At 34.1% G+C, this 27,861-nt stretch overlaps 2 protein-coding genes across 5 annotated transcripts in view; one reads left to right on the plus strand and one right to left on the minus strand.

The window, feature by feature from the left end:
- The window catches only part of LOC123691227, a 329,138-nt gene extending 314,879 nt beyond the window's left edge, over window positions 1-14,259 (plus strand). For 3 of the 4 annotated variants that reach the window (XM_045635524.1, XM_045635523.1, XM_045635526.1), the window contains 8 exons: window positions 1,609-1,773; window positions 4,118-4,313; window positions 5,152-5,300; window positions 5,941-6,064; window positions 6,370-8,566; window positions 8,638-8,782; window positions 9,252-9,384; window positions 11,851-14,259. In XM_045635524.1, the coding sequence (XP_045491480.1) occupies window positions 1,609-1,773; window positions 4,118-4,313; window positions 5,152-5,300; window positions 5,941-6,064; window positions 6,370-8,566; window positions 8,638-8,782; window positions 9,252-9,384; window positions 11,851-12,020 (3,279 nt within the window). In that variant the 3' untranslated portion in view covers window positions 12,021-14,259. Of the gene's footprint in view, window positions 1-1,608; window positions 1,774-4,117; window positions 4,314-5,151; window positions 5,301-5,940; window positions 6,065-6,369; window positions 8,567-8,637; window positions 8,783-9,251; window positions 9,385-11,799 lie in introns of all 4 variants that reach the window. The other variant, XM_045635525.1, reaches the window with a different exon arrangement.
- A 3,225-nt stretch (window positions 14,260-17,484) lies between these two features.
- Window positions 17,485-27,591, minus strand: LOC123691471 (ero1-like protein). Its single transcript, XM_045635881.1, has 2 exons — window positions 25,890-27,591; window positions 17,485-17,973 (listed from the first exon to the last, which is right to left on the minus strand). Exons 1-2 carry the CDS (start codon window positions 27,308-27,310, stop codon window positions 17,862-17,864), a joined length of 1,533 nt encoding a protein of 510 aa, XP_045491837.1. The 5' UTR covers window positions 27,311-27,591; the 3' UTR covers window positions 17,485-17,861.
- Between the last annotated feature and the right edge of the window lie 270 nt (window positions 27,592-27,861).

The following is a 27,861-nucleotide window of genomic DNA, read 5'->3' on the forward strand; positions in this document are numbered from 1 at the left end:
ACGTTTCATTCCTACACTCAATACGTACTTCGAGTACGTATCGATTAAAGTAGTGTCATTAAAGAAATTATTAATGCGGTTTCGCATATTTCTAGTGCGACACAATTATTATTTGCAATAGATTTTACATCCCATATATGCTTTATTCGAATAAAAAAAACCTACGTTGATAAAGGTTGTATTAAAAGCATAACTTAAAAACGAACCAGTAAATTAAATTAATTTTGCTCTAGAATATTTTTTCCTTTACTTTATTAACCGACTTCAAAAAAAAGGAGGAGGTTATCAATTCGGCCGGTATATTTTTTTTTTTTTTTTTTTTTTATGTATGTACACCGATTACTCCGAGGTTTCTGAACCGATTTACGTGATTCTTTTTTTGTTCGATGCGGGATGATGTCGAATTGGTCCCATAAAAATTTTATTCCGCTAGGCCTAGTAGTTTTTATTTTATGAGCATTTTTGTCTGTACTCGATGACTTAATTTCAATGTAGCAAGTAACTTTGATTCACTTCCCGGTAACCGATTGAGCTGAAATTTTGTATACGAATGTAAATTGGATAGCGATGAAACATTATCATGACATGGAGCTGATCTGATGATGGAATCGGAAGGTGGCCATAGGAACTCAGTAATATATTGACTCAACTTTATCGAGTTTGGGCTCGTTTGATTCGTGTTGAAAAATACACTAAAAAATATTAAATAAAAATAACTGCGTTAAAAACAACCGACTTCAAAAACGGAAAAGTAAGAAATAAAAAAGATTTGATATTATTAATTACTACATATTATTTTTATGTGCTATTTATTAAATAGGTTTGAAGTCGGTGCCAAACACTAAGCACTTAGTAGAGGTATTAAGCCCATGCACCGACATCAAACCTTTTTAGTAAATAGCACATAAAAATAATATGTAGTAATTAATAATATCAAATCTTTTTTATTTCTTACTTTTCCGTTTTTGAAGTCGGTTGTTTTTAACGCAGTTATTTTTATTAATTATAAAGCCTTCTGTCACAGTTGCAGTATTATACGACTACCGCCAAACATGACAAATATTTGTCTATCAATTATATAGATACATGAATAGTTTTGATGAATATTGAACCTTTATAGCAAAAATATAAGGTTCAAATTAAATTTACCTTTGAGCACCTTTACTTAATTTTGAAGTTTACATTGATGGCCATTTAACGTAGACCCATTGTAACGCTCAAAGACTATAAAATAGACTAGATAAGAAAAAGCAGAGGGGTCAAACGTGTCTGGTTGTTTATTTTTCACCCTAACTGCGGGAGCCCGTTTAATTAAGAGTGCGAATGATAGGCCCTTTTGGGGGACTTTTTAAATACGAAAGCTGTTTTGACAGTATCCGTGATGTGTTGATGAATTGACACTTTTACATTATGTACGCAGTTTTACTTCAGAACTGCCTCTGAAAAGACAAAGGATCTTTGAGGACGGTTTTGTTTATTTAGGCGCGGTTTAATTTTTCAAGATCTGGTTCTGACACATTTTTGGGTATTCGGCACGTTCATCCGATAAATATAATGACATATTTTCGTTATGAAGAGCATCTTTTAAGATTTTTTTTATTATTTCAGGCGTCAGCAGCGCATTACCAAAGTCAGTTGTCAGTGCTGTCAGCTGAAAACGAGCGGCTGCGGGGTCAGTTGTCAGCACTGTCAGTCAGCCTCGGGGTCGGGGAGCATGAGAAAAAGTTGGACGATGTTGCGCAACAAGTCGTGCGAGCGCTGCTCTCTCAAAAGGTATATATTATCAATACAAATAATATAATATATAATATAAATTATTGTCAAATATAGAATACACGCATAGTTTTCTGTAGTGAAATATGTTATGATATGATTTGAAGATATTATGTTTGTAATTCAATATATGAATTATGAGGGCACGTAATATAACTATTGAAACTTTAAGTATACTTACTTTATGATTTAAATTAATTATAGCGTACCTGAGCGAACTGCGAAATACATTGTAGATAAATTATAAAATGTTTATCAACATTTCTTCTTACGATCTACTAAATAGAATCTTGCCTTGATAGAAGAGAATATTTTAATATTAGCTGCAATTCCTTCTTTATATCTTTTAACCAAAAAAGATGTCGACAACTTTACGCGGTAACTAAGCTGCAAAGCAGAGATAATACCGTTTTAATTTATAGCGAGTACCTTAAAACCGCTACAGAATTAATTCTTCGCACAAAAAAACCAGAACCGGAATCTCTTAATCCGGTCAGAGTATTTAGATGGGTACTGGAAAATTGTTTTCTCATAATTATAGGCAGGCTCCGCTTACGGATTACTAACAGCTAGTCTCGCACATAAATCGTACGAAATGGGACACTTCGGCCTTACCGAGCACCGTAATAATTCCACCGGAGCGCCCGACCACTATAATCTTGGCATAATCTCGCCGATAATGTGAATGTTTGTGTTTTAAATCCGTAAATGTCCGCCATGTTATTTAGTTTTGGCGCGAACTTTTCGGATAAAGATGGCGGCGCGTGCTCCTGACAGTTTGATGACAGTACGAATTGTTCGCGTTTAGTTTACTGTGCCGCAAATACGGTGTCCGTATTTTATATTCTAACCACGGAATAGGATATTTTATGACAGGACCAGCAACTTTTCTGTGCATGATGTAGAAATATCGGAGTCGTTTATTGTTTTAGCAACTGTATATTTGACGAAAGCATTTCTATTATTTGTATTGCAATCGAATTCGGGAAATGTCATTGTCCCAACATCTTATTTATCTGTTAGCTGTGTGTTTACTCAGCCAAATTGCTTTCCATAATTCAATACCGATCCGAGGAGCTTTCGCTGCCTCTAATTACTTCATAAACTAGAGGCTCACGTGAATATTATCCAAGTTAATCAACGTATTCCCTTTGAAGAGGAAACATTTATCAAATGTCAAAATGACAGTAATCACTTTTGGGCTGGTGACGGTTATCAATTTAACAGAATCTTGAGTTTTGTAATTTAGTGTGACCTAATTATGAAGCGTGCGGTTTTAAATTTTAACTATGACTGTTTGGCTCTCAGTATTTCGTCGTTGATGTTGGAATATACTTATAAATAAACACATGCTATTACGCTTAGGTAATTAAAATATCTCAAACACGCTACATCACTTTTATATTAGACGCTCTTGAATATTTACAATTATACAAGGAGTTTTACGTTTTATAACATTTTAATAATACTTGGTTACTACAGATTTCATTCTAGAAACAAAAGCTTGCCACATCTTCCAGTTAACAATAAGAAATAATGTTTAAATATCAACATTACATTAATTAATGCAGAATCTGGCAACTCCAAGAACAATTCCTTCTATCTCGGATCTCCCCTTTAATCACCTCCCGTCAATTACGCTACTCGAATTTAATTTGGCTAATGAAGTATAATTAAAATATACGCATTTGTTTTGGAAACTGACAGGGATGCTTTTAACGGGTAATGAGTATGGGGGGAGAAGATTTTTATATTGGAACAGCTTGTTATCCGTACGATGTACGCTAAATAAGGTTACATTACTTTTATTACTTTCGTCTGCAACTTTAAGTATATTTACATGCAATATGCACCGTGACGTGCATTTCTGATTTGCACTCGCTTGTAATAAAGTTACCGGTGCTGTGCAGTCGATATCCTGATCTAATCTCGGTAATTATTGGAAATTGATCATCAAAATTCAAACTACTACATTCAAATTTTAGTTGTGTGAAATCGTGAGTGTATTCTATAGTATTTACTGGGAGCCACGCACGTAATCTACCCTGATAGAACTAAACTATTAATAAGAGTTACTACTCAGTACTCCTACAGTCCTACTTCTACTGCAGCTGCAGTTTAGTTTAGACGAGTACATAGATACCGACCGTCTTTCTTAGTCTCTACCTATTCGTCTCTACCTTTAACCGCCTCTATAGAATAAGACTTTTTCTATGATAACGCTCATTTGGATACAAATTAAGAGAGCTCTCAAGCTAATCTTCACCTTCAAATTTACGAGTCAAACTTTCCAAAACACTAAAAAACTAGTCTCTAACTTATTAGTTTCATCGAAATATTCCAGAGCGTGCGCGAAGAGCTCGGTTGTGCAAGAGCCCGTATCCGCGAGCTAGAAGCACAAAACAGAGCGTTAAGCGCGTTGCTGGTGCGGCAACTCCGCCCGCAGCCGCGCCCCTCGCCGGCAACGCCGCACACGCCGGCCGCGCACACTCCCGCTACACCGCACACGCCTGTTACACCGCTTAATAGGGATCTGCAAGGTGAGTCACTAATAAACAATGTGGAAATTTTCTATGGGCCCTAGAGGGAAAGTACTAGAAATACGAGACAGCAAAATTTGCTGAAAAGAAATATTCCTTTATTTTTAAAAAGAAATAGAATTGCAATTAAAGATGTTCGAAAACTCACTTGCTTCGACCGGGAATCGAACGAACTAAAAATGTATATATACCTACACTATGCACACTAAGACATGAACACTACTATACACAACTCATATAGGTACACCTACTACGTTCTAAACAATTGGCACAGGTGACACTAGACAAATAAATTAATTCTCACCTTTAAGTTTACCAAATATCTGGTTGTAAAGCTTATGTTTTAAATATGTACTGAAAGCAGTTAATAAATAATATACTTTCTGCATTGAATAGAAGAACGAATTGTGAATCAATTCTTTACGTATTCAGCGAAGTTAAAGTTCAAATTGAAACTTTTATCAAGATCAACATCTTTCAGAAGCAGAAGTTCGTATCGTTTTACTATCTAACCACTCTTTGAATATCCATACGTCTTTTCGTGGTAAACAGTTCTTTCATGTGTTTGTGTTATAGTCAAACCCCGAAGTTCGGGCACTCCTAGGTTGGACTGGTCGAAACTCAGGTCTGGCATAATGACTTTGTCAAAGCACAAATAAACGTTCGCCAACGCCCAGGACTGCTGCTGACTTCAGCCGGTGAAATTGCGAGTCAAAGGGCGAAGAGATTGTCTTTCGGTTTAATGACTATAACATATGTATAACTATATTTTACTACAAATAATACTATATTTTTTTGCTTCGAATAAAAACCTTTTCTTCCACAAATACAATTCCAGTACACCTCCTAGACGTGGGTTCATGCGGGTCGCTAGTATCGTTCCGCGACTCGCCGCCGCCCGGCCCGCCCGCGCAGCTGCCGCACGCGCTCAGTCAGGACGACAAGAGGCGACATCAGATACTAGCCGATATATGGACTGAGCTAAAGGTAGGCAAGAAAGCGTGCGTTAGTCATTGAGATATGTACTACGTATGGAGGAGACACCACGAACAAAATCTGTGCGCCATTTTTTTGTTCTAAGTTTTAAAAATTATTATCTAGTTAAGTACTTACCTATGAAAGTTATACCTTTGCACTTTTCCGTATTATTTGTGCAATATCGTAACACACACGAAGGCATATTTGATGCGTTTCACTTTAAAACAAATAAAGTGCAGTTACGCCATATGGCGTATGTTGAGCGGAACATAAGTGATGTAGGCGGTATCGTCTCGATATGTATATCTCAATGGCGTTAGTAAGTATGTGCTTTTAAATTATAATGCTTCCAATGTTCATACATGATTTTCACGTTACATTAATTTTAAAACAATGGTCCTTCGAGTAAAACTACTGCATTATAGAATATGAGTAGGTATTTTATAAAGTTCTAACGATAAAATAACAGGAATATCTAGCTTGAAGCAGAAATATATTAGCTTGAAGTAAAAGTTATATGTATAGACTTTTGATAAATTTACTGCTCGATGCTTGCAACTCCACAGAATAGATGATGATTGCCCACTATTCTATCGATTAACAAGTTAAGAATTTATTACTTCTAACTCCATACAAATATCCTTTCCAGGGTCTGGAAGTAACGCCAGCGAACCTAGCCCGTGCGTTGTCAGCAGTGGATCCCACGCTGTGGGCGGCTCCCACACGACCCGCCACGCTCAGTCTTAGCGTGCCCAGTGCGGAAAAAGGGAAAGGTATGTATTATGTATATTTTTAAAGTCATGTCATGTTAATGTCAATTAGGCAATAATTTTATTTGCTTATATTTATAGGATTTAAACAAAAATTGCATTTAAGTAATTGTATTATTAAAACGAAAAGATCATGTTTTTTGTATATTTAATTTAAAAATATAATTAAAAATTACATGGTTCCATAAAATGTTCACTTTATTATCATACAATATCTGTAACGTGTTTTCCATTACTATTTGCTGGTCATCCATTGATCCAGTCTTCAAATTACAACTCATCTGAACAATTCAATTCAACAATTTCAGAAGCAACAGTAGAAAAGGAAGAAGAAACGGGCGAGCAATGTGAAGCGGGCGCAGAATCTCCAGAAAGCGGCGCCAAAGACGAAGGTTATTCCACCATGTCTAGTGACGTGCAAGCAGATGCTTCACGTCAGAGTGATCATGCTGTAGACAGAGTTCTACCAGACCTGAACGAAGCGTCTGACGAGACAGACAACCAGACCATCGTGTCCATCAACCCGCGGGAGACTCGTCGACACGCCAGACTGCTCGCAGAAGCAGACTATATTTACTTCCCCATTGGTGTCGCGTTTGCTGGCATAAGGGGTAGTTATCCACCCTCCCGACCAGTTCTACCCTTCCAACATGTTGTTCGCAGCTTCTCAGATTCTCATTTGTGTTTAAAACTACTCGCTGGTACCACCTGTCCAACTAGCTGCCTAGATTCCCCCTCCCCTAGTTCGGGTGTTTTAGTTCTAGATCTCAAACCGTCACCAGAAAGACCTTTAAGGAGGCCGGCCATCGCTTCCACTACTAGCTCAGAAAGAGTCTCCTGGGGAAGTACTGTTGATGAACGAGCAGATGGATCTCAGTTCGATTCTGACTACGTTCAACATTGGTTAGAACTGGACGACGCTAGATCTGCTCTACAACAGAGGCACAGAGATTTAGCGGACTTAGAATACGATAGAGCTGAATTAGAAGACTGGAGCTTGTCGTTGTCGTGCGAAGATCTCAGAGATAGACAATCACCTTTCGCTGAAATAACGACGCCCGGGCAAATATCTCTATCCACTCTACCAAGTATAAGGGAAGATGATGCGCTAGAATTAGAAGAAGATGTAGGTGATTGCTTATGGAATGATTGCGGTTTTGCGACGGTAGAAATCGACGAATGTCGGATAGCCGATGATAACGAAACTTCAGAAAAGAGATGGGAATATTCAGGAACACATTCTCCCGGTGGATCGTGGTCGAGTGCATCTGATGCCCCAGAAAAGAGATCTAGCACAGCTTTAAGCGAAGACGGTGACTGTGCAAACGTCGGTTTAGATTTCACAAGAGATTTCTACCGTCTCGTTAAATATGAAAGCACGAAGAGCTTAGCGTCGAATTCTTCAAAAAGCGTGCCGAATCAAGATCAAAATAGTCACTTGAGAATTCATGACGTGCAGTCAATGGCGTTACAAGACCGAGAGCAAGCGCTACAGAACGTGCTCAACTTCATAGCGGAACAACAGAAGTACTGCCGCGATAGAGAGGAGTCTGATTCAATGTCGTCCCGTCCTGTGTCTGAAATACGAGAATTACCTCCTCCATATGCCGCTGCTGACTTTGACGATGAATCCGTCGACCCGCGCAGTGAAGTTTCCGATGACAGGCAAAGGCCTGATTCATTCGGAAGTTTCTCTGAAAACGATTCATGTGATATACACGATAGACCAAAAGTTGCATTCTGTGACGTAGTATCCGAGCCAAAATCAACGCCAAGGTTCATAGAAAAAGAAGAACCTTACGCAGAATCAGAAGGTTATTACGTCGATATGTCGCAAGCGGATAACGCGGAAAATGAAATAGACCAACACCATTTGCTCAAAGTTCAGAGAAAGAACGAAATCAACAAAATAATCGACGTAAGCAATCTAACAGATCTCGATCAGGCGTCTTGTTTACGAGACGACAAAACGGAAACTGAAGCTAGTCGCCCAGAGAACTGCCCATTAAAAGAGAACAATGTAAATATAATAAACAGGCCAGTACCAAATGAAAAAGAGGTAGAAACGTGTCTCGCGAAGTCAATGAGTTTTCCGAACACGAGCGAGACAGAAATATCTCTAATGGACGAGATATTAAACGCTTGTCGGCGAAGCACAGTCGCTTTAGTAACCGTCCCAGAAGAGGAAGAAAACTCGTCACCTGAGACGAGTTCCCCTCAAATGACTGAATCGAATACGACCAGCACTTCTACAGCTGAAACTGTGATAATAAGCAATAAGAATGACGGGAAGGATGTACGGAGAAGGGAGAAGAGTCGAATCCCTACATTAATGGGCGGGAAAAGGCCGCCATCTTCCCCGAATAAGACGAAATCCAAAATACCCGTAGCAGATAAGAATAAAGCAACGAATCAAGTCACCGAGTCGATTATAGTTAAGCAGGAACATACGTTGAGTTTCCACGAAGCGGCTACGTCTAAAGAAGTCATTGAAGAGCTTAATAGGTAAGTGTTTGTTGTGGTCATTATTATTTAATTTTTGATATGTTTGTTATAAGTTTTAATTGGTGTTTCAGAATGATTCGTCAGAGTGAAGGAGCTCCGGCTGAAGTTAAGAATGAAGAAAGAACAGAGAACGCATATGCTCAAAAGGATAGTGCGTTGTGGGCGCCCACCGGTTGGGTGCATGTTGAAAAAGATATTGATTTCAGCGATCCTAAGGTACGTTTTTTTTAAATATTATTTTGATGTGGACATGAGGTTTTTTTGCCTGATTAAAGTAGAATGAACGTAATTTTTAAAACCACGCACGTAATGATATACTGCAAAAAATTTTATAATAATAAATAATTATGGCTCTTTAGAATGAGTGAAAATCACAGTCTAATTCAGATGCAAGTAATGATTATTAACTAATATAGTATTCTTAAACATACAAAATTAATTCAAATTCAACATTAATTTAAACAAATAAGACTTATGGGATTAGTCTTATAACATATTGGATGTTAGAATTTTAGAAACATAATACCAAACTTATTTCTCAACATTGATTGTATATTGATACCACATCCAAAAAAATAGCACTTTAAATCCACTACAAGTAAAGTAGCAACAAACATAATCAATTCACATATAACCTACAAATCGGAGGCAATAAACATAATCAATTAAACCCGTATATGTGTAGGCGCGCGCCAATCTCCTAGACGTGATGCTCGCGTCGAGCGACTCGTCCCCCTCCTCGTGCGGCTCGTCGCCCGCCGACGCGCCGCCATACTCGCGTCTGCACAGGTTACACCGCTCGAGGAGACAGAAAACTGGTGAGGATATACACTTACACCTATATATACACCTACACCTACACCTGAAATATACACTTGCACAACCTGACTTATACTTGCACGTGTACTTGTACACCTAATATATACATACCTACACCTATACCTGAAACATACATTTGCATGTGTATGTTTGCACCTAATCTTATATACATGAAATAATATACCTATATCTACACTAATACTTTTGCGTATACACCTATCTAATACTGCTGCACGGAGAAGTAAATCTAACTACATATTTCCATTTCTACTTTATCTTTAGATCCAACTACACTTAACTGTACAGGTGTAGGTGAAGGTATAAGTGAAGAGGTAGGTACCTCTTCACTTATACCTTCACCTTCACTTTTCTGACTGATTTATCTTCAAATTTGAATTTTGGTAATTAGGTACCCGAAATGCACGCATTTTCACCCCTCGTTAACTGCTTACCCCAACCTTCGTTAACTGCATGAACATTAAAAAAAATTCGTATTTTGCTATTACTGAAAAATTAAAAAATCTCAGAAATTAATAGACTCAGCAAAAATTGAATCACAAAATACGAGATTTTTTTTAAACTACGCTATCTTGGTGTTTACTAATCGATAACCATTCATACAATATCAACAATTTCCAAATCATATTCCATTTACACTAAAAAATATTTCATGCATATTGCATAATGCTCGTTCGACAGATAATAATAAATGATATATTACGTACTTCTAAAATATGTAACAAAAAATATTATTACAGATTATGGTATTGATTTTAAATGGTTGTCGATTATTGCTATGTGTGATGAGTGTGATTACTACTATTTAATAAAACCAATAGAAAATACATTTAATTTAACTAAAATAATTTTCCATAATGAAGAATTTAAAATACTGTATCTACTTATTAGGTAAATCAGAAAGGTTTAGTATTTCAGATTTAATATTTTAACTTACAGAACATAAGATATAAACTTTAATAAAACCTCCACTGTAACTCTTATTACATTGTGTTATTTTAAATAACGAATTCAGTCTTTAATATACTGAGGGTTATTCTAATTTAACATAAATATTTATTCAATATATTTTGGTGTTATTTACATAACCTCTTATGTGTTAATAATGTTAGTATGGGTACATAAAATCTAAGTATTGTTTAATTGTGTCGAAGAAAAATAAAATAAAATGGTTGTTCCTCATTTGCCCTGCATCTTAGCTGAAGCTGAATTGATATTTTATTTTGCAAATGGCCGTCTTATTTATTTCTCTTCTTATACAATTTAAGCTTTAAATGTGTGTAAATGTAAATGTTAATAATAAATGTTTTAGATGCTATACGCTTTATGTGATTTCTTTTCTAAACTTGATACTTTTTGCTATTTCCCATGAAAATAATTACATACATATTGACTCCTAATTTATATAATTTGACATAAGGATAAATAAAGTTTGACATGACAGCAAAAGGTATTAAGTATCTGTGTCTCGGGTACTCATGTCATCTGTCAGTTGTCACAAGCCACGTCACTCGTTTCCGCTCATACGCACATCTCACTCATTTTAGCTATTTGACGCATCGCTCCGGGGTAGGGGTTGACCAGTTTTTTCGATCATTCAATAAAATTACGATCTTAAATAAATGAAAAAAAATATTAAAATTCATTTAGAATGAAGCTGGTCAATTGGGAGGGAAGTCGTAAATAAAGGTTCTAATGTGCTCACGCCTTTGAAAACTATTACTTATAAGATGTTTTTGAAGTTGATTATTTTGTAATTATACTTACTTCATCTAGTTTGGTCAAATGCGTTAGGATAGTAGAGCCCAGAGGTAAACCACATAAAGGCATTTAATCGTAACTTGTGACCATTTTAAGATTCTGAATCTAATCGATTAAATGCCTCCTAGTGCCACATTCAAATATATGCGAATTCTCAAACGCAAACGGAACTATGAATTAGATTTAAAAAAATATGTGCTCTATGTCAAATCTCTTATTTCCTGGTACCATACCATGAAGTTGTTCATACATCAAGTATTTCTTCTAATCAACCCAATTTAACATAAAAGGTTGAAAGCACCGTTCTATCTTAACATTTCCTACGGTCCTAATTTCATTCCGTCCGACTAGGGCCCTTCCGGCCTCCTCCACTCAAGCGACAGGCCAAGCCGAGGTTCGAGATCCCCGTTAAGGGGGGAGGCCCTTGCGCATGGCGCTACAAGGGTCTCTTCAGTTCACCCACGCGTCCGCGTTAAGACGTAGAAACCCTTCTGACTAACATCGAGAGACACCACAAAAAAGTCCTAATTTCATATTAAAACGCATGCCATTGAGAATTCGCATACGGCAGTGGTAGGAGCGTTGCGTGCGTGCGGGCGACGGAGCTTGTGCTCACGAGTCGCGCTTTCGTCCAGCGGGCGGTCGGTTGTAGCTAACCGGGGTCGCTAACCGGAGTGTGGTCGCAGCGGCGGCGCTGCGGCGCGGCGGCGGGCGGCCCCGCGCGCGCCCCACCATCCTCGGCCGCGACGACTTCTTCGTGCGCTTCGCCGAACCCGAACGAGCCGCCGTCGCCTCATTCGACTTCCTCGACGAACTCTCCGGCAACTCGTCGCCGGACACCAAAGACTGTCATTGATTGTGTGACTGAATAAAGTGTATTTGCGCGCCTTTTGTTTTTTTTTGTGCTTGGGTTCTGTCAGTTTTGACAGTTGTGTTGATACGTTATTATTAGGGGAGAAATCAGGAGAAATACAGCTTTTATGTATCTGTGAATCTGTTTTCTGTAGAACTGACTTTATTATGCTTGTAGGGAGTTTTACAGCAACGTACCGAATATATTTTTATATGTTGTGATATTCCCGCTCTCGGTCGCTTTCGACGCCAATTATTAGTAGGCGGCTGCGACTAGGCTGCAGCTTTTCTGCCAATAGTTTATTAGGTGTAGTCGTTCTAATAATCTAACGAAGCACTTAATCTTAAGTAAGCTCGGGGAGGACGAGTCGGTCAGTGACTGCGTTATTTTATGTTTACTTCGGGTCTAGTTATTGCATTTGTGACAAGATATAATGAGACTGCGAACGGCTGCTTGAGATCCGTAAAGGACCCGAAATTATTAATTACTTCTGCGTTGTTCGCTTACGCTTCGTACCGGTAACACCGACCTAGGTAAGAAGATAAGTAATGACTAAGTAGGTAAATGAAAGCTGCGGCCTCGAAGTAATGTGATATTTTTGTATATACTGTAAGTCCCACTTATTTTCGTATACATTTAAATGGATTCCTTTGAACTCGAATGAAGCGTACTGTTGGGTTTAGAATGTGTATTTAGTGTGCCCAAACGTGTGCTGTTATATTAAGGTGTACTCTTAGCACACACGAGGGAACTCCCTTGTGGGTTTACTATATTGTAATTTTAAGTACTTATGTAAATATTGACGATTATTTGCGTATCGAGCTAGTAACTACACTTAAAAGTTATAAAGAATAGTCATATTCTATAATGGTCGAATAATCTTATAAAATCCATTAAATCAAAGGGTACTAAATATGATAAGTGTATATATGTTATGACGTCACTGAATGCTATTTATTATTTTGTATCATTTGCGTTGTCTTTGTGTATAATTAGGAACATATCATAAAATTGTATTATTTTCAAGTATCAATGTAATAATTATTATTAGCAATGACATGAGAAAAATGATTAAAAACAAACAAACAAGTATGTTATTACATTTTTCATACCTATAACCTAAGCCTAAAACATATTTAACATTATTCGTAAATCATTAAAAATAATATTGTCTTTTGGCGATGGACCTGTCCAGATGACAGTCGGTATGAATAAGGTGACGTTTCAGTTGGCGCCAAATCAAAGATTTAAATCCAAAATAGGTACTCGTGTCAAAGCTTATTATAGTTGCAAAATAATTTACAGAATGTATAAGATTGGATGTGGTTATGAACCTTGTGAATTCGTAGTGACTTGCTACTTTATTACGCATATTTGTCGTAATGGCGAAACCAAAGCTATTATTTACACAAAATACAGAATATTGCCACCACTTGTTACGCTGAAACACAAATTAAATTGCCCGTTTTATTATTAGTTACCCCAGCTTTGTTTTAATGGCAAACGTTGAAGACAATAAGGAAGATTTTTACCTATTATATTAATGAATAGAAACGAAATGTCGACTCGACCGATATCTAAAATATTATCTATTCTATTAGTACTTATATTTAAATTGGTATATACTTAAGTTCGGGTACACTATACAATATGTCAATAGTTTTCGCTGTTTTAGATCATTAAAATCATCAGAAATATTTTACGAAGCAATAAACACCAATTATTATTAATATATTTTTGACAATTTATTGGAAGACGTAAGATGTATTCAATTATGTATCCGAGCAATGTACAAGGTTTAAATATTAATGTATTTCATTTATATAAATTAACTAGACCTTCAAATTAGGATCCTGAAATTTACAACTGATTTAGCGATAGAAATACACTGTTCCTATAATAATAGTTCACTCCTGTCAATGTAGGTGTAAAGTTGTGTGGATTGACCTCTTGACTTGTATTGGCAATTTATTTCTGTCATTAATACATTGTAATAATAATGTAATTGTAGGATCCAGAAGTACTGTGATTGGTAACTACCAAGTTTGAAGCACAATCGGATAAATAGAAAATATGAAACGTATTCCTCAATATTGGGTGCATTTTTCGTACACTCTAACCTAAGATAGAGATACTTGAAATAGGTAGGTACTTTGAACAGTACAAAATGTGTAGAATAACAGTATAATTTAATTATATACTATTGCAGATGGGTTAAATAAACGATTCCGTTCCCAAATAATATATTGTTTTATTTCTTATGCCCTTACTTTACAACCTTTTTAAAATTCCCAATTAATGCATAGGCTAAACTTTAATTTCATTGACCGAGTAAGTATAATTACAAACATGTATTTAATTCTATTTTCTGTACATATTTCCACCAGGGATCGAACCCAGGACAACTGTATTGTGGTTTCAATTAAAGGTTTGTAAATAAAAAAAATAATTTATTTAAGCAGGTTTAATATTGAGTTCCATTAGTATTCGAAATTATTGATATGATAAAAAGACTAGATTTAATAATTAAGGTACCTAGGCCTATTTCATATTTATGCACAACCTGAAGCGAAATTTTGAAATAATATAGGAATATTCAGAATTAGAATTTCTTATTAATTATATCAATGTGCCGCTTCTTTAAAAAACATCAGATTTTCTTACTTTATAGTAGGATAAACCCCAAAAATTTGACCTAGGTAAGTACATATAATTTTTTTTAAACTTGATTCATCAACCACAGAATATTAATTATAAAGCTTGATTCTTGCTCTATGGTCTTCTGATATACTCTATAGTCATTTTTGCGTCGTGTGATCTGCAATGGAGAAGATACTTTAATTTTTTGTCTATTTTCAATTTTATAGTTGAACACGCAAAGCACACACACTGGTAGCATTAGATTATTGCCAGCAGGACAAAAGCATTGTATTTTTTCAACATTTAATTAAATACGTTCATAATCTATACTAATTTGATGAAGCAGAAATTGTTTGCTTGAACGCGCTAATCTCAGGAACTACTGGTCCGATTTGAAAAATTCTTTCAGCGTTAGAACGTAGATAGTCCACGAGGAAACCTGCTACGCCAATAGAAGCGGAGCAATGCGGGTAAAACCGCGGGGCACAGCTAGTTTTGTAATATCTCTTTCAGTAGGTACTTTCAAAACAACTACAGTCCACAATTTTGAAAAAATATTTATTGTATATCAATACAAATGCCTATATCTACGATTTTCATTTACTAATGCACATTTGGGATACACAATAGGTAAGAAAAGAATACAACATAGGTACTAGAGTAAAACGTTTATTCTCATAAAATTATAAATAATTAAAAATAACTGTCATGATCAACAATAGACCCCAAAAATCACAGACATTACACATTAATACATAATAATTATTCTTACATCTCACGCTTATTATAAAATTAAATAAAATAAAAATTCGTATAAAACTCTTCACCATAAACTGTACACGTGGAAAAAATGACAAAATTTCATATTTGTTTCAACTATTTTTTCTGATTTTCGTTTTAGTGATTATTTAGTATTTTTTGAGTAAAAAGGATTTCAGGTCGGACGTTACAAATTTCGTCTTCGTTTATATTGGAATATCAACCGTACAAAAAATTGTTTATAACATTTACTCCCAATTTAGAATAAGTAATAAAAGTGCTAACGAATATCAATTAAATAAATCTAATCAATCGAGTGGCAGTACACTGATAAGACCGTAGTATCTTAATTTGTTTCGGTATGGCTTAAATAACATTTAGCTATATTGTAAGGAATTCTTACAACTTATTTTAGTATTTCTTTATTATATATTATATATATATATATTTAAAATATGAATTGAAAAATACGTAATACTTGTTATACATATATATACTCATTGCTTGTAAAAAAATAAAAACAAGTGAAAATATGTGACAAAAAAAAACTTGTATAATTACTTACATATTTGGGCGATATATGCGCCAAAATAGTTTCTTCATTAAGAGCCGCAAATATTTGGCTATTGTTCAAAGAAACCATTCTTTATCAATGACATGTAAAAAATATGTATAATGTACATTGAATATTTATGTAACTTTTGAAGGTATTAAAATACAGGTAAAGAAAGCGAATGAAAGCCTTAATACTATTGCACTTTATTCAGCATCAGTAGACTAGATGTGTAGGTTTTAGTATTGAAATAAAATAAAAATTTGTGACTAAAATAAAAAGCGCCAGCGCATTTGTAAACTGTTAAAACCGCGAGACATTTATCGAGACATTATAATATCAATAAGGAACGTGTATGCCAAGCACAGGTGTCAGAAGTGAAACTTCTTTGGCACGATTCAAAAATACCAACATCGCCTTACTTCGTAGCGTGACGGTATTGCCATTACGTGACCTTGAAATTTTACTCACAACGTGGCTAAAGAAGTTCCACTTCAAAAAGTTAATATAACATAAATACTAAAAAATAAAAATATATAAAATCAGGTGATTAAACATGGTGAAAACAGATGTTACGCCATACAATGGTTACATATTTGCATCTGTTGTTGATTGACGTGACCATTGTCGGCTCTACGCTTATCTGAGTTGAAAACATATTAGTTTCACGACTCCTTTGTCTAATATAAGTTAATCATAACGAAGTCTGACAAATAAACAGACATTATTTTAATATTTACCTATGGTTAAATTTAAAATTGACGTTTTGTACCTTATTAGAAGAGTATGTTATTGATTCACACGACTAATCAATTGACTCCACAATCCACAAGCCGCATTTTCACTTGTGATAAACGAGTAAATATGTTTAGGAGACAAATTATACATCTATAGCAGACTAAGTGAAAAAACGGCATTATATTTTACACGTGTGTATCTACGTTGTAAATATTAGGTACCTATCTACATACATATTAAAAATACATTAGACAATGGAATTTTTTTAAAGATCAGTATTATTTCAACAAAATATACAAAATTATTAAAAAATAATCCAACACAGAATTTTCGACATTAAATTATTAGGTACCATGTTTAAAATACAATATGCTGAAAAAATGAAAGAATTACTATTACCATAACTGTTACCTATTATGCGAAGACAGGTTTTTCATAGCGTAAAGTGTACAATATTTTTAAACGACCTTGATTTCACGTAACATAATATACCTAATACAATAATATATTTAGATCTAAATGAGTAGCACTGGGATGATTGTGATGAACTATATCTAAAAGGTGCTAAGTACAAGGCATAAATTTAAGTTTAAATAATACAGATTAATAAATAATTAAAAAAAATTCAACAAATTTTAACTCTACGTAGGTCATGAATAATCGGGGCAAGATTTAACAAGATCCTATAAATTAGATAGTAAACTGTACCAATTATTAAAAGACAAATTAATAATTATTATTTTTTCATCCGATTTTGAAATAATTGAACATTTTTTAAATAATTATTTAAAATATAAACGAATAAGTAATAAGAACTAAAGACGCTTATTTTCACAACTGCCGTTAAGTATCTTAAACATTTTAACTTCAAAATTTCAATCAATTTTTGTAAAATAATTTCGTTATATTAACAAAATAATTTTCATCATATAAATAAAAACAAACAATTTAATCAAGAGATCCTCTTTGTCTCTTATCTATTTGTGACATAACTTTAGGTCAATTAGGAATCGATACACCACAAAGGAGTAATAGAAAGTTGTACTTTCTCAAATCCACTACCTGCGGATAGATGCTAAGCAAAAGTGCCTCCATACATTACGAAAATGTACTAACAATTTAGACTAAACACGTAGGATTAACCACAATTCAAACTAACTCCAAATCCTCGGTTTAGTACCACCCGAAGAACATTTTTCTTTCCTGACGTCAATTTTATTGGAATCTCCCGCGAAAATGTTGGCCTTCGTCTCTTCCTTGTGACCGCTGTAGACAAGTTATATTCACAGTTGAAATAAATGGCACTCAATCCCAAACATGCAAACAAAAGACCAGAAATGTAACCCGAGGTGCGTGTGCATTTAGTCTTTTATAGCCCATATTTTAAAATTAATTAATATTTTTTTATGTGAACGTGACTTAAAACACCCAAAGAATTCCCAATGATATGACATCGTAAAGAATCTTCCATTATACTTGTAACTTTATCAAAATGGGAAATCCCTTTAATCATATGCGAACAGATTAAAAATTCATTATTTCCATTATCAATTGCAATTTTTAATCTATATTAATATCTCTAGAACATTCCACAGACAGGTCCATTATATTTGTTGTTATCTCTGATAAGACAATGTTTAGCCACCTTGCAGTTAGTCGACCGGTGGATAACGATTTCGTAATGTTGCTCATAATTATATTTCGAGAAAGTCATCAATCATCAATTATTATTAAGCCATTGAATTAAGAACACATTACGATGTAATTACTTGCAATTTGGTTAATGTATTGTGTATACTGTATATATTTAAGAACTAGAGTAGATAGTAAGACTGGTGTAATCGATATAATCAATTATTTATCAAATTATGATGATGCTGAGGAAAGATACCTCATGGGAGGCCCGTGTCCCAGCGATGGGAACGTATAAGTCGCGTCAAGTAAAAAGAACGCTGACGGATGGCTGACGGAAGCTGCGCATTGGCGATTTATCGGTCTATTTGGTGTTATAAAGAATAACAAATAGGTAGTTGCGAAGCCACGATTCGCGAGCCTAGTTCAAAAATAAAATAATCGGCACATAGCTTTCGTTCAAAACTCGATCCATGCGCAAACACACCCCATCACTTTCATCCAGCGTTCTTTTTACGTGACGCGTACTGTATACGGGCTGATGATAATGCGGAAAAAACAGTCGAATTTTTGTTTCTTTATGGGAATTTTTAGACCGGAACGGTATTATTCTTAGAGCAGTTGGTTTAATGCTCTAAGGTATTATTAGATATAAAAATATGAAGATACAGCAATGCTCTATTTATTTGAAACTAGCAAAATATTATCAACGCAAAAACCCAAAAAAAATATTTATTTCCATATAGAAATTTAGTAGTTTACATAACCTTTAGCGAAGTTGCATGCAAATTGTAAACAGATGACATACTGGTCAAGCGTGAGTCAGAAGCGACACCTACGTGCACCACGGAACGTATCCTAACGGTTATGACTAAACAATTACCTGATATTTCGTACAAAGGATTTATTGAATTCTAATGAGAATGTATATGAAACTTATGAGACAACGCTACACTAAGGACGAGAACAGCGGAAAGACAATTTAGTAATTTCTGATGTTTCCGATTGCACAAATTGAATTGGGAGTAGGGAGTGTTCCCTCGCTTTATTTTAGTGCAAGAATATCATTTTGATGAAGTTTATTAGATACTATCAATATTTCAAATTAGTTTCCATATTTTAACATTTTCCTGAAAAAGGGTCTTTTACAAAATATATTTTTTTTTGTTTTTAATTAATTATAACTACCTTGTTTTGATGAAATAATTCTATATAAAAGAACATAATATGTAATGAAACTGATTTTATTCATATCAGATGACAGTATAGTAGTATAAATATACGCATATTTTGTAGGCGTAACATTGCTCAGGATCAATTGCTTTTAAGTAAAATCACTTTTATTTAGTGTTTTTGTCCTTCTCGATGTTTCTAACAAGTTATTTATAACGGCCATTGATTGGATTGGTGAAGAATTATAAAATTGCATAATAAACGTAGGTCATAATTAAATCAACTACGAATAAGTCACGGATTTTAGCATAATCTGTGTGTTTCCAATTCTGTGATAATAGTTTCATTTAATTTATAAATAAATAAAATCTGTTGAAGAACAATACTTAAACAACTTAAGGTCTACTCAGAAATGAAATCTGTATCAATTATAGCGCAGTAATTTTTACAGATAAACATACAGATATACATATATAACTACGGAGACCATTGTTTTAGCTTCTAATGCTAATAATCTATTATAAGAACTTCTTATAAATATCTTTCTACGTATAGACCTTGAAAATGGATTAAGCAGATAGAATTTTTATATCTATATGTTCGGACAAATTGAATGTAATCTACCTATGTTCAATAATATATTAAAACTAGCTGTGCTCCGCCGTTTTTCCCGCAGTGTCTTAGCAAGTTGACAGTGCCGTCTTTACCATAGGGGCACAGGGGGCCAGTGCCCAGGGCCCCCCATCGTCAGGGGGCCCCCCTGGAGGAGATGTAGGACTGACAATTTTTCTCACATAAATCTCAAAATATTTTATTAAAAAGCAATACAGCTTTTTAATGCCAGAACGTCAGATCATTTTCAGATTTATTCGAATCAAAACATCTATGTTATTACAAGGTTATTACATGGAATAATTCGAGTGATTCGAACACCATTATAATTAACTTATCAGACATTTACTCGAATTATTTATTTACTTATTAACGTAATATAATATATTTTTACTTGAATCATTTTGAGATTTATGAAAATTACTAACAAGTCTAAGTTTACAGAATAGCATACAAGGGCGTTGTGACAAAACTTTAATCTCTGGGCCTCTAGACAAGTGGCAGAAACGCTAGAGAATAGAATCCACTATTGATACTAATTGATATAAGATATGATTATGACGTTTTGCTAATGTTTCGGTCACACTACCAAGGACGACGACGACCACGACCAAAATTCCCATCCAGCCGAAATTTGGTGAAATTATTAAAAACACAATCTATACTTAATATAATAAAGCTGAAGAGTTTGTTTATTTGTTTGAACGCGCTAATCTCGGGAACTACTGGTCCGATTTGAAAAATTATTTCGGTGCTGAATAGCCCACTTCTTTGGCAAGATTATAAGATACCAAAATCGTTGAATTACTCCATGTCGTTACGGTATTGTTATGATGCAACCTTGAAATTTTACTCTCAACGCGCCTAAAGAAGTTTCACTTCAAAAATATATTAAAATTTCCCGACCTTCTGTTACAAGTCAACAGATATATAGGTTTTTCGTGATTTTTACCGAAACGGTAAGTTTTATCATATAACCACTTTTACCCAAATTGTAGATCATAAAATTATCTACTTATACAAAAGAATCAATACATAATTTTCCTAAGATGTAGCTTCCTACCATTTTCTAAGATATAACGATTTATAAACTCATTCCATCCTTATAATATGCACACGTTTCTTAAATCACTTCACACCTAAATGATTTTATGATAAAACTTATCGTTTCAGTATAAATCGCGAAATCACCTATTTTTTTATTTATTTATAACCTGGAGAGAACAATGTTTATTCCAAAATATAACTTTTTTAATTTGAATAACATAATTATTTTCACAAAGCAAACAACTAATGACCTATTGAACCCCATAATTTGATGAGGCTAGTTTTTAGAACCTCACAAAATATAAACAGTATGTAAAACTAGCCTCATCAAAATATTATGGGGTTCAATAGGTCATTAGTTGTTTGCTTTGTGAAAATAATTATATTATTCAAATTAAAAAAGTTATATTTTGGAATAAACATTGTTCTCTAAGGGAAAATAAAACAATTGAGTTTTCAGTCAACCAGAACTTAATACATCTTTGTAAATAAATTTCTGGACTGTCTGCAGAACTTGGCACACATTAATTAGATCTCATTTCTTTTTTAGCAAATTAAGTCAACGATTGAACTCGGCTCCAATTTTTACATTTATGTTTTTGGTGGCATATCATTACTTTTTGTACAGAAAATTACTCTGCAAATTTGATTTACTTTATGAATATAATACTTTTTATACACGATTTTTTTTTATATATTTTTTCTTGCGGTTTCTTTGTATTATTTTCTATATTTTCTTGTATGTTATGAATGTCAGCGCACATTGCCCCGTCATTATCCGCAATTTTTTAAACTCGTTTTCTGTTTAAAAGATTACATGATTTTCTAAACATCCAGCGTGAATTTGTAGTACACACTATTACAAAGATGCAAAGATCGTTGTAGAAGAATCGTCGCCTTACTCCATGACGTTACGGTATTGCCATGACGCGATTTTGAAATTTTACTCTAAACGCGCCTAAAGATGTTTCACTTACATTAATATTACGCAAATAAAATCATTCCGACCTTCGACGAAGCCTTCTTCCATTACACTGAAATTAAAACTAAACTAAACACTCATAAATAAATAATAAATAAATGTGAATATGTAAAATTATATATTATTGTTACCTGTATGAGCAATATTTTTATTACAATTTTCTTTTATTTTACGTTTATTAACAGTTTTGAATAAAGAAATCATGCAATCGAAGTAATCCGCCCTAGCGATACTAGCGCGAGTGAGTCTGATGTCAGAGGCGCATCGAATCTACAGATGTTTCGTGCTAAATATGTAAACTTCAATTATCTATATCTCAGTCATTTATTGATGGATTTCAAAATTTTTTTCGGCCACTGACTAGTTTTGATCTATTTTTTAAGACTAGTAAGGTGAATATAATATTTTCTATTTTTATAAACTTTTCCATTTTTCCATACAAACAAAATTAATGTCATTGAAAAAAAAATTAAATACAGATAAATTCAGTATTTTCTGATTTTTTCCTTTGTATACTCACTATTACCTAGTTGATTACAAAATTTGAACTTTCTAGGTCATCTGGAAGTGGGTTAGGTTTTGTATATGTCTATAAGTCAGTCAGTCTTAAAAATTGCGATTTTTGGATATTAATATCTACGCAACTGTTTAATCTGTATTTATGAAATTTAAGGTTCTTGTTTATCTTGAGGTCCTCTTGATATGTACCAAATTTGGTTTATTTAAATTAAATAGTTTTCGAGTTATAAGGGGGTGAAAAGTGGCTCGAAATGGTTCGTGTAAATATACACACGGCTGCTGCTCGCCAGTTCTCTTCGCTTGAACTCGGCTTGACACGCTGCCGCGTGTCTAGATATTGTAACGATGGAACACGACCTTTTTTGTTGAATTTATATTTTATTTATAAAGCATTTGAGTGCCATAAAACCTAAAATATAAATTCAAAGAGAAAGGTAATTTGAAAAAGTAATTCTTAAAATATTTCTTAATTAAATTTAATTAAAGTCAACTTTGGAGCGCCATTACAGCAGCAGCGTTTCAAATGAATTATATAAAAAAAAAATAAGGAAAAAAGTTTCCTCAAAAGACCATATTCTATTACAACATTGGTCAGAAGTAACTTTTTTGTAAAATGTATAAAAAAATGGAGCAAAAATTTTACATAGAAATTTTCTTTAAGTTTTCTTATTACTTCTTTAAGTTTCAATTTAGGGCAAAAACATATATAATTGTGGGAAAAAATTTGCGTACCTAGTTTGATTTCTTTATATTTCAAAGGGCCCCCAATTCTTGTGTGCCCAAGGGCCCCGGCATAGTCTAAGACGGCCCTGCAAGTTGATATACTATATAGCACTATAGCCAATAGCCTTCCTCGATAACTGGGCTATATAACACCGACAGAATTTTTCAAATCAGACCAGTAGTTCCTGAGATTAGCGCGTTCAAACAAACAAACTCTTCAGCTTTATAATATAAGTATAGATAAAAGGATGTCTTCTATCAATGACTTTTATTTTGACAATGTGATGATGATAGAGGCCTGAATAACTGGGATCTTGATTAAGATCTTATCATATGTTTTACTTGTTTTGGGTTTCTACATCGACTTGACTTTATTTTTTCCTTTTTTAAAGCGCTATATTTTGGTGAACAAAATATTTTATTTCCCTATTTTTTACCTCAAATTAATCCTGTTTTTTTTCATGGGGCCATATTATATTTTATGATAAGATTGCATGAATCATCGAAGAATAAATGTTTGCCAATTGATTTTGTGAAGATGAAACAATATGTCGAAGGTTCAAACAAAAGAATGCGTTCCAAAAATACATAGACCTTCAAATAACATAGGTAACATTCCTACAGTATAGTATGTCGCTAAATATTCATGATTCCCAATTGAAGATGCGGGTTTCGCATGAATGTATAGAATTCGTTTGAAAACTGGAGCAAAAGAATTCCATTAATATTGAATAATAAAAATTAGCATAAATCAGGCAAATCTCAACTGATCTTGTGGAAATTGCGTCACGAATTGAGACTCTAGGTGTTTAGCATATAGGTCATTTTACAAACCACATAAACTTTAGAATAAAAAAGCTTCATTGTTGTTAAGCGTTGAGTTTATTAGATTTTTTTTTAATTTATTAATCTTATTAACTATTAATATGATTATACTTAATATTATTAATCTGAAGAGATCGTTTGTTTGACGCGCTAGTCTCAGGAACTACTGGTCCGATTTGAAAAATTATTTCGGTGTTCGATAGCCCATTTATCGAGGAAGGATAGGCTATATAATATCATCACGTAAAGACCAACAGGAGCGGAGCCACGCGGGTTAAACCGCGGAACGCATCTAGTGTTTGATACAGGACATATTAAATGACATACATATTATGTACCCACTATGAAATCGTCTATATTGTTACTTAACACACGAGACTCACTTTCTAGTTTCTTCCGACGCGTTGCATAAACCCGATTCAAAACTTGTCATTAAACCCGATTCAAAAGTTGACTATCGCGAATACGACATCAATATGGCCATCTGCTTTTTTGGTATGTTGACTATTATCAATCAATACAGAGATATCGGCTTATATTAATTTTAATGTTCAATTTATTAATTCAGTTTGATAAATGTGTTTCGATAATTTTCACTATGTATAGAGAAAATATTATTCTTGTAAGAAGTTAATTTGCTTTTCTAATTTCTATATTATATGTATAATTTAAACTTATTTCCTTAAAAATAAGTATTATACAATGTTTACATTAAAGTAGAATCAATTTCCTATACATGGTTTAATTTAAATAAATAATTCAAGGACCAATTAAAATACGTATGACTTCATTGAAATTGGAATAGTTAATACAGACCCCATTAAAAAAGAAAATTGCATCATAGCATGCAAAATAATTAAAGCGTAAATAATAACATATAGTGTGTGTTATTAAAAACTTTTTCATTACTTCTGAATAAATAATTGTTTATTTATCAGTAAGTAAATAAGATTTTTTACGCTTAATTTTCGAAATAATTTTACGATTACAATGCATTACAAGATCAGATAATACCTCCCGCTCCCGACTTCAGATCATTAACTACAGAAAAAAAATGTCATATTTGTACAATCAACTAAAATAGTTTAAGCAAACTAGAAATCGAAACAGATTCGCATTAATTAATGTTCAATTCATTTAATATTTTGAAAGGTTAATTAGTTAATTTTATTGCGTAATTAGAAACAAAGCAAACCCAATCACATGCACAAATATTAGCAAAAAGCCAAAAACAACATAATTATCAAACTATTGTAGTTAGATTAATGAACAATAAGGTAAATGGAGGAAATAATAATAGAAACATGATCGCTATGGTTTAGGGCACAAACACAATGCACACGTTATAGTGATTATAACAACAGAAATTGATTATATCAAACATTCACATGACTGATGTAATTATTTCCCATATCATGAAATAATTAAAATAAAAAAAAAACTTAACTAGACTGATGTTTTTGAATAAGCTCATTGCTTTAACAGTACTCCAATTGGAATATTTATAAGAACATCCTATTAGACACAATTTTATGTAAATGAAAGTAGTTAGGGAAATTTATAGAATTTGACTTGATGATTTTGTACTACATATTTTAACTACATACTACTAGTAAAAGTAAATCAAATCTGTTGTCATAATCACACTGAAAAACTAAACTCATCTCACCTCAGCATGATCCTGAAATTCTCCAGTTCTCTGATACTATTTGACAGCCTTGCGAAAGCATTAAACAGGGCCACAATTTCTGTCCTCTGTAAGCGTTTCTGTGCCTTATGCCTTAAGGTCAACGTCCCTTGCTCCGGTCGGTCCTCACTGTCCCATCGACCTGAAAAGAGAATCTTCAACGCTGTTCCCAACCCCTGCGTCTGTAATTTACCCCATAGTTTGCACTTATCGCAACCAACGCAATCCATAATTCTCGAAATATTCAAGAAATGCTCTCTGAACTCAGCTTTTAGTTTGGTGGCTTGGGTTCCATTGAACATTAGTGACTCATTGAAATGGTCAGGGAATGAGTATATGACTCCTAACATATTTCGTATTGCACCTCTTGTTTCTTCGTCTTCAATAGGATTACCAGTGAAATAGTCTTCACGCTCCAAATAAGGACCTGCTTTGGCGAGCGCCCTCATTTCTAATAGATATACAAAGTACAAATTCTTTAACCAGTTAGGTCCTTCACCATGAGTCTGTGATGGATCAAATCTACGCTGGAATTCCTCTAGATTCGGCCCCCATTCACCATCAGGTGGTGCAGCAAAACCAAGCTTCTTTTCTGATAGCAGATACTTTGAACACAAGTGGATATTAATGCTAGCGTGCAGCCCAGACACTGCTCTGTAGAACACTCTCTCTTCCAAACACATGTTACCCAAATCTGAACTTAGAACATATGGAAATGATTCATAAGGATTGGATTTTGGACGGAAACAGTTTTCTTGATAAATACTCCTCCATATTCTGTGAGCTGATGGCCCTTTGTATCCTGTGTACCTCTCAGGGTTTAGTGAGAGGTCTACATACTCTGCTTCCGCGTCTTTATCATCACATTGACAGAAATTGTCAACAGAATCATCATAGGCTTTCCACTTAGCTATTTCAAATTGACTTGCAGCACTTATAGTTAAATTTAAGTATCCTAGGTCCGGGTCGTGGTCTGCGTCTCCGTTACACGGCGACTGAGCTTCTTTAGTGTACTTCAACACAGGTGATTCTTCCAAATATTCATTGTCGTATCCATCAAATCCTGGCACACTTTCTTTTGCACAAGCTTTGACGTGACAGTACTTCATAGCGCATCTGCTGTCGTCAGCCCAGAATGGACACTCTTTCTTCAAATTAACTTTATAAAATCGAAAGTAGTCTTTGCTTACCAGGCTTTGGATGCGAGGGAATATTTTCACGTTATTGAAATAATCAATCGTGTCGACGTTACATGAACAATCTCCGAGAGCTCCATGAAGCGAGTCAAAACACGCATTGCTATCACAAGGAATCGTATCAAATAGTTCCGTGTCGAAACCCACCGCTTGAACTATAGCTACAGCAAAAATAATAAACACAACACACGAATTTTTTCGAACCATTTTAAAAATTGTCTTTATCACGAACTACACTATTATTTTATTGGCATAAGTAAACCTGCTTATTTAAAATATTATTGCAAATTTGAATGAATTATTTTGTTGAAAATTCATTGTTTTCTCAATTGTGGTCGACGTGCGATTCGTCTCGTAATCGTTGTTCCTCGAAATAACCAGTCTTCAATACGATAACCAGAAGTGTGAATACTACAACTTCCACCAGAATACTGATACTGAATAATGTTTAGTGAAAACATGAAAGTAAAATTTTTATGAACACACAATCAGCAATCTCAGAAATCACAATACAATAAATTTGACAACTAAAATTGACAGCAAAATTTTAGAAAGTACACAAATGACACATGACAGTAAGAGAAATACACGTCATGCCTACCCGCTGTCAATGTCAGGTGTTTTTTTTTTACCATAATAATGGATACTGGCAATTAATTAATTTATTCAATCTGTTTAAACCTACTCTTCTCTTCTTAGTTTCTTGATACGACTTTGATGAAAACAGTAACAGGCCGTGCCACGTCCGGGGATCGATC

The sequence above is a fragment of the Colias croceus genome, chromosome 4 (assembly GCF_905220415.1).
Source record: "Colias croceus chromosome 4, ilColCroc2.1".
NCBI lineage: Eukaryota > Metazoa > Arthropoda > Insecta > Lepidoptera > Pieridae > Colias > Colias croceus.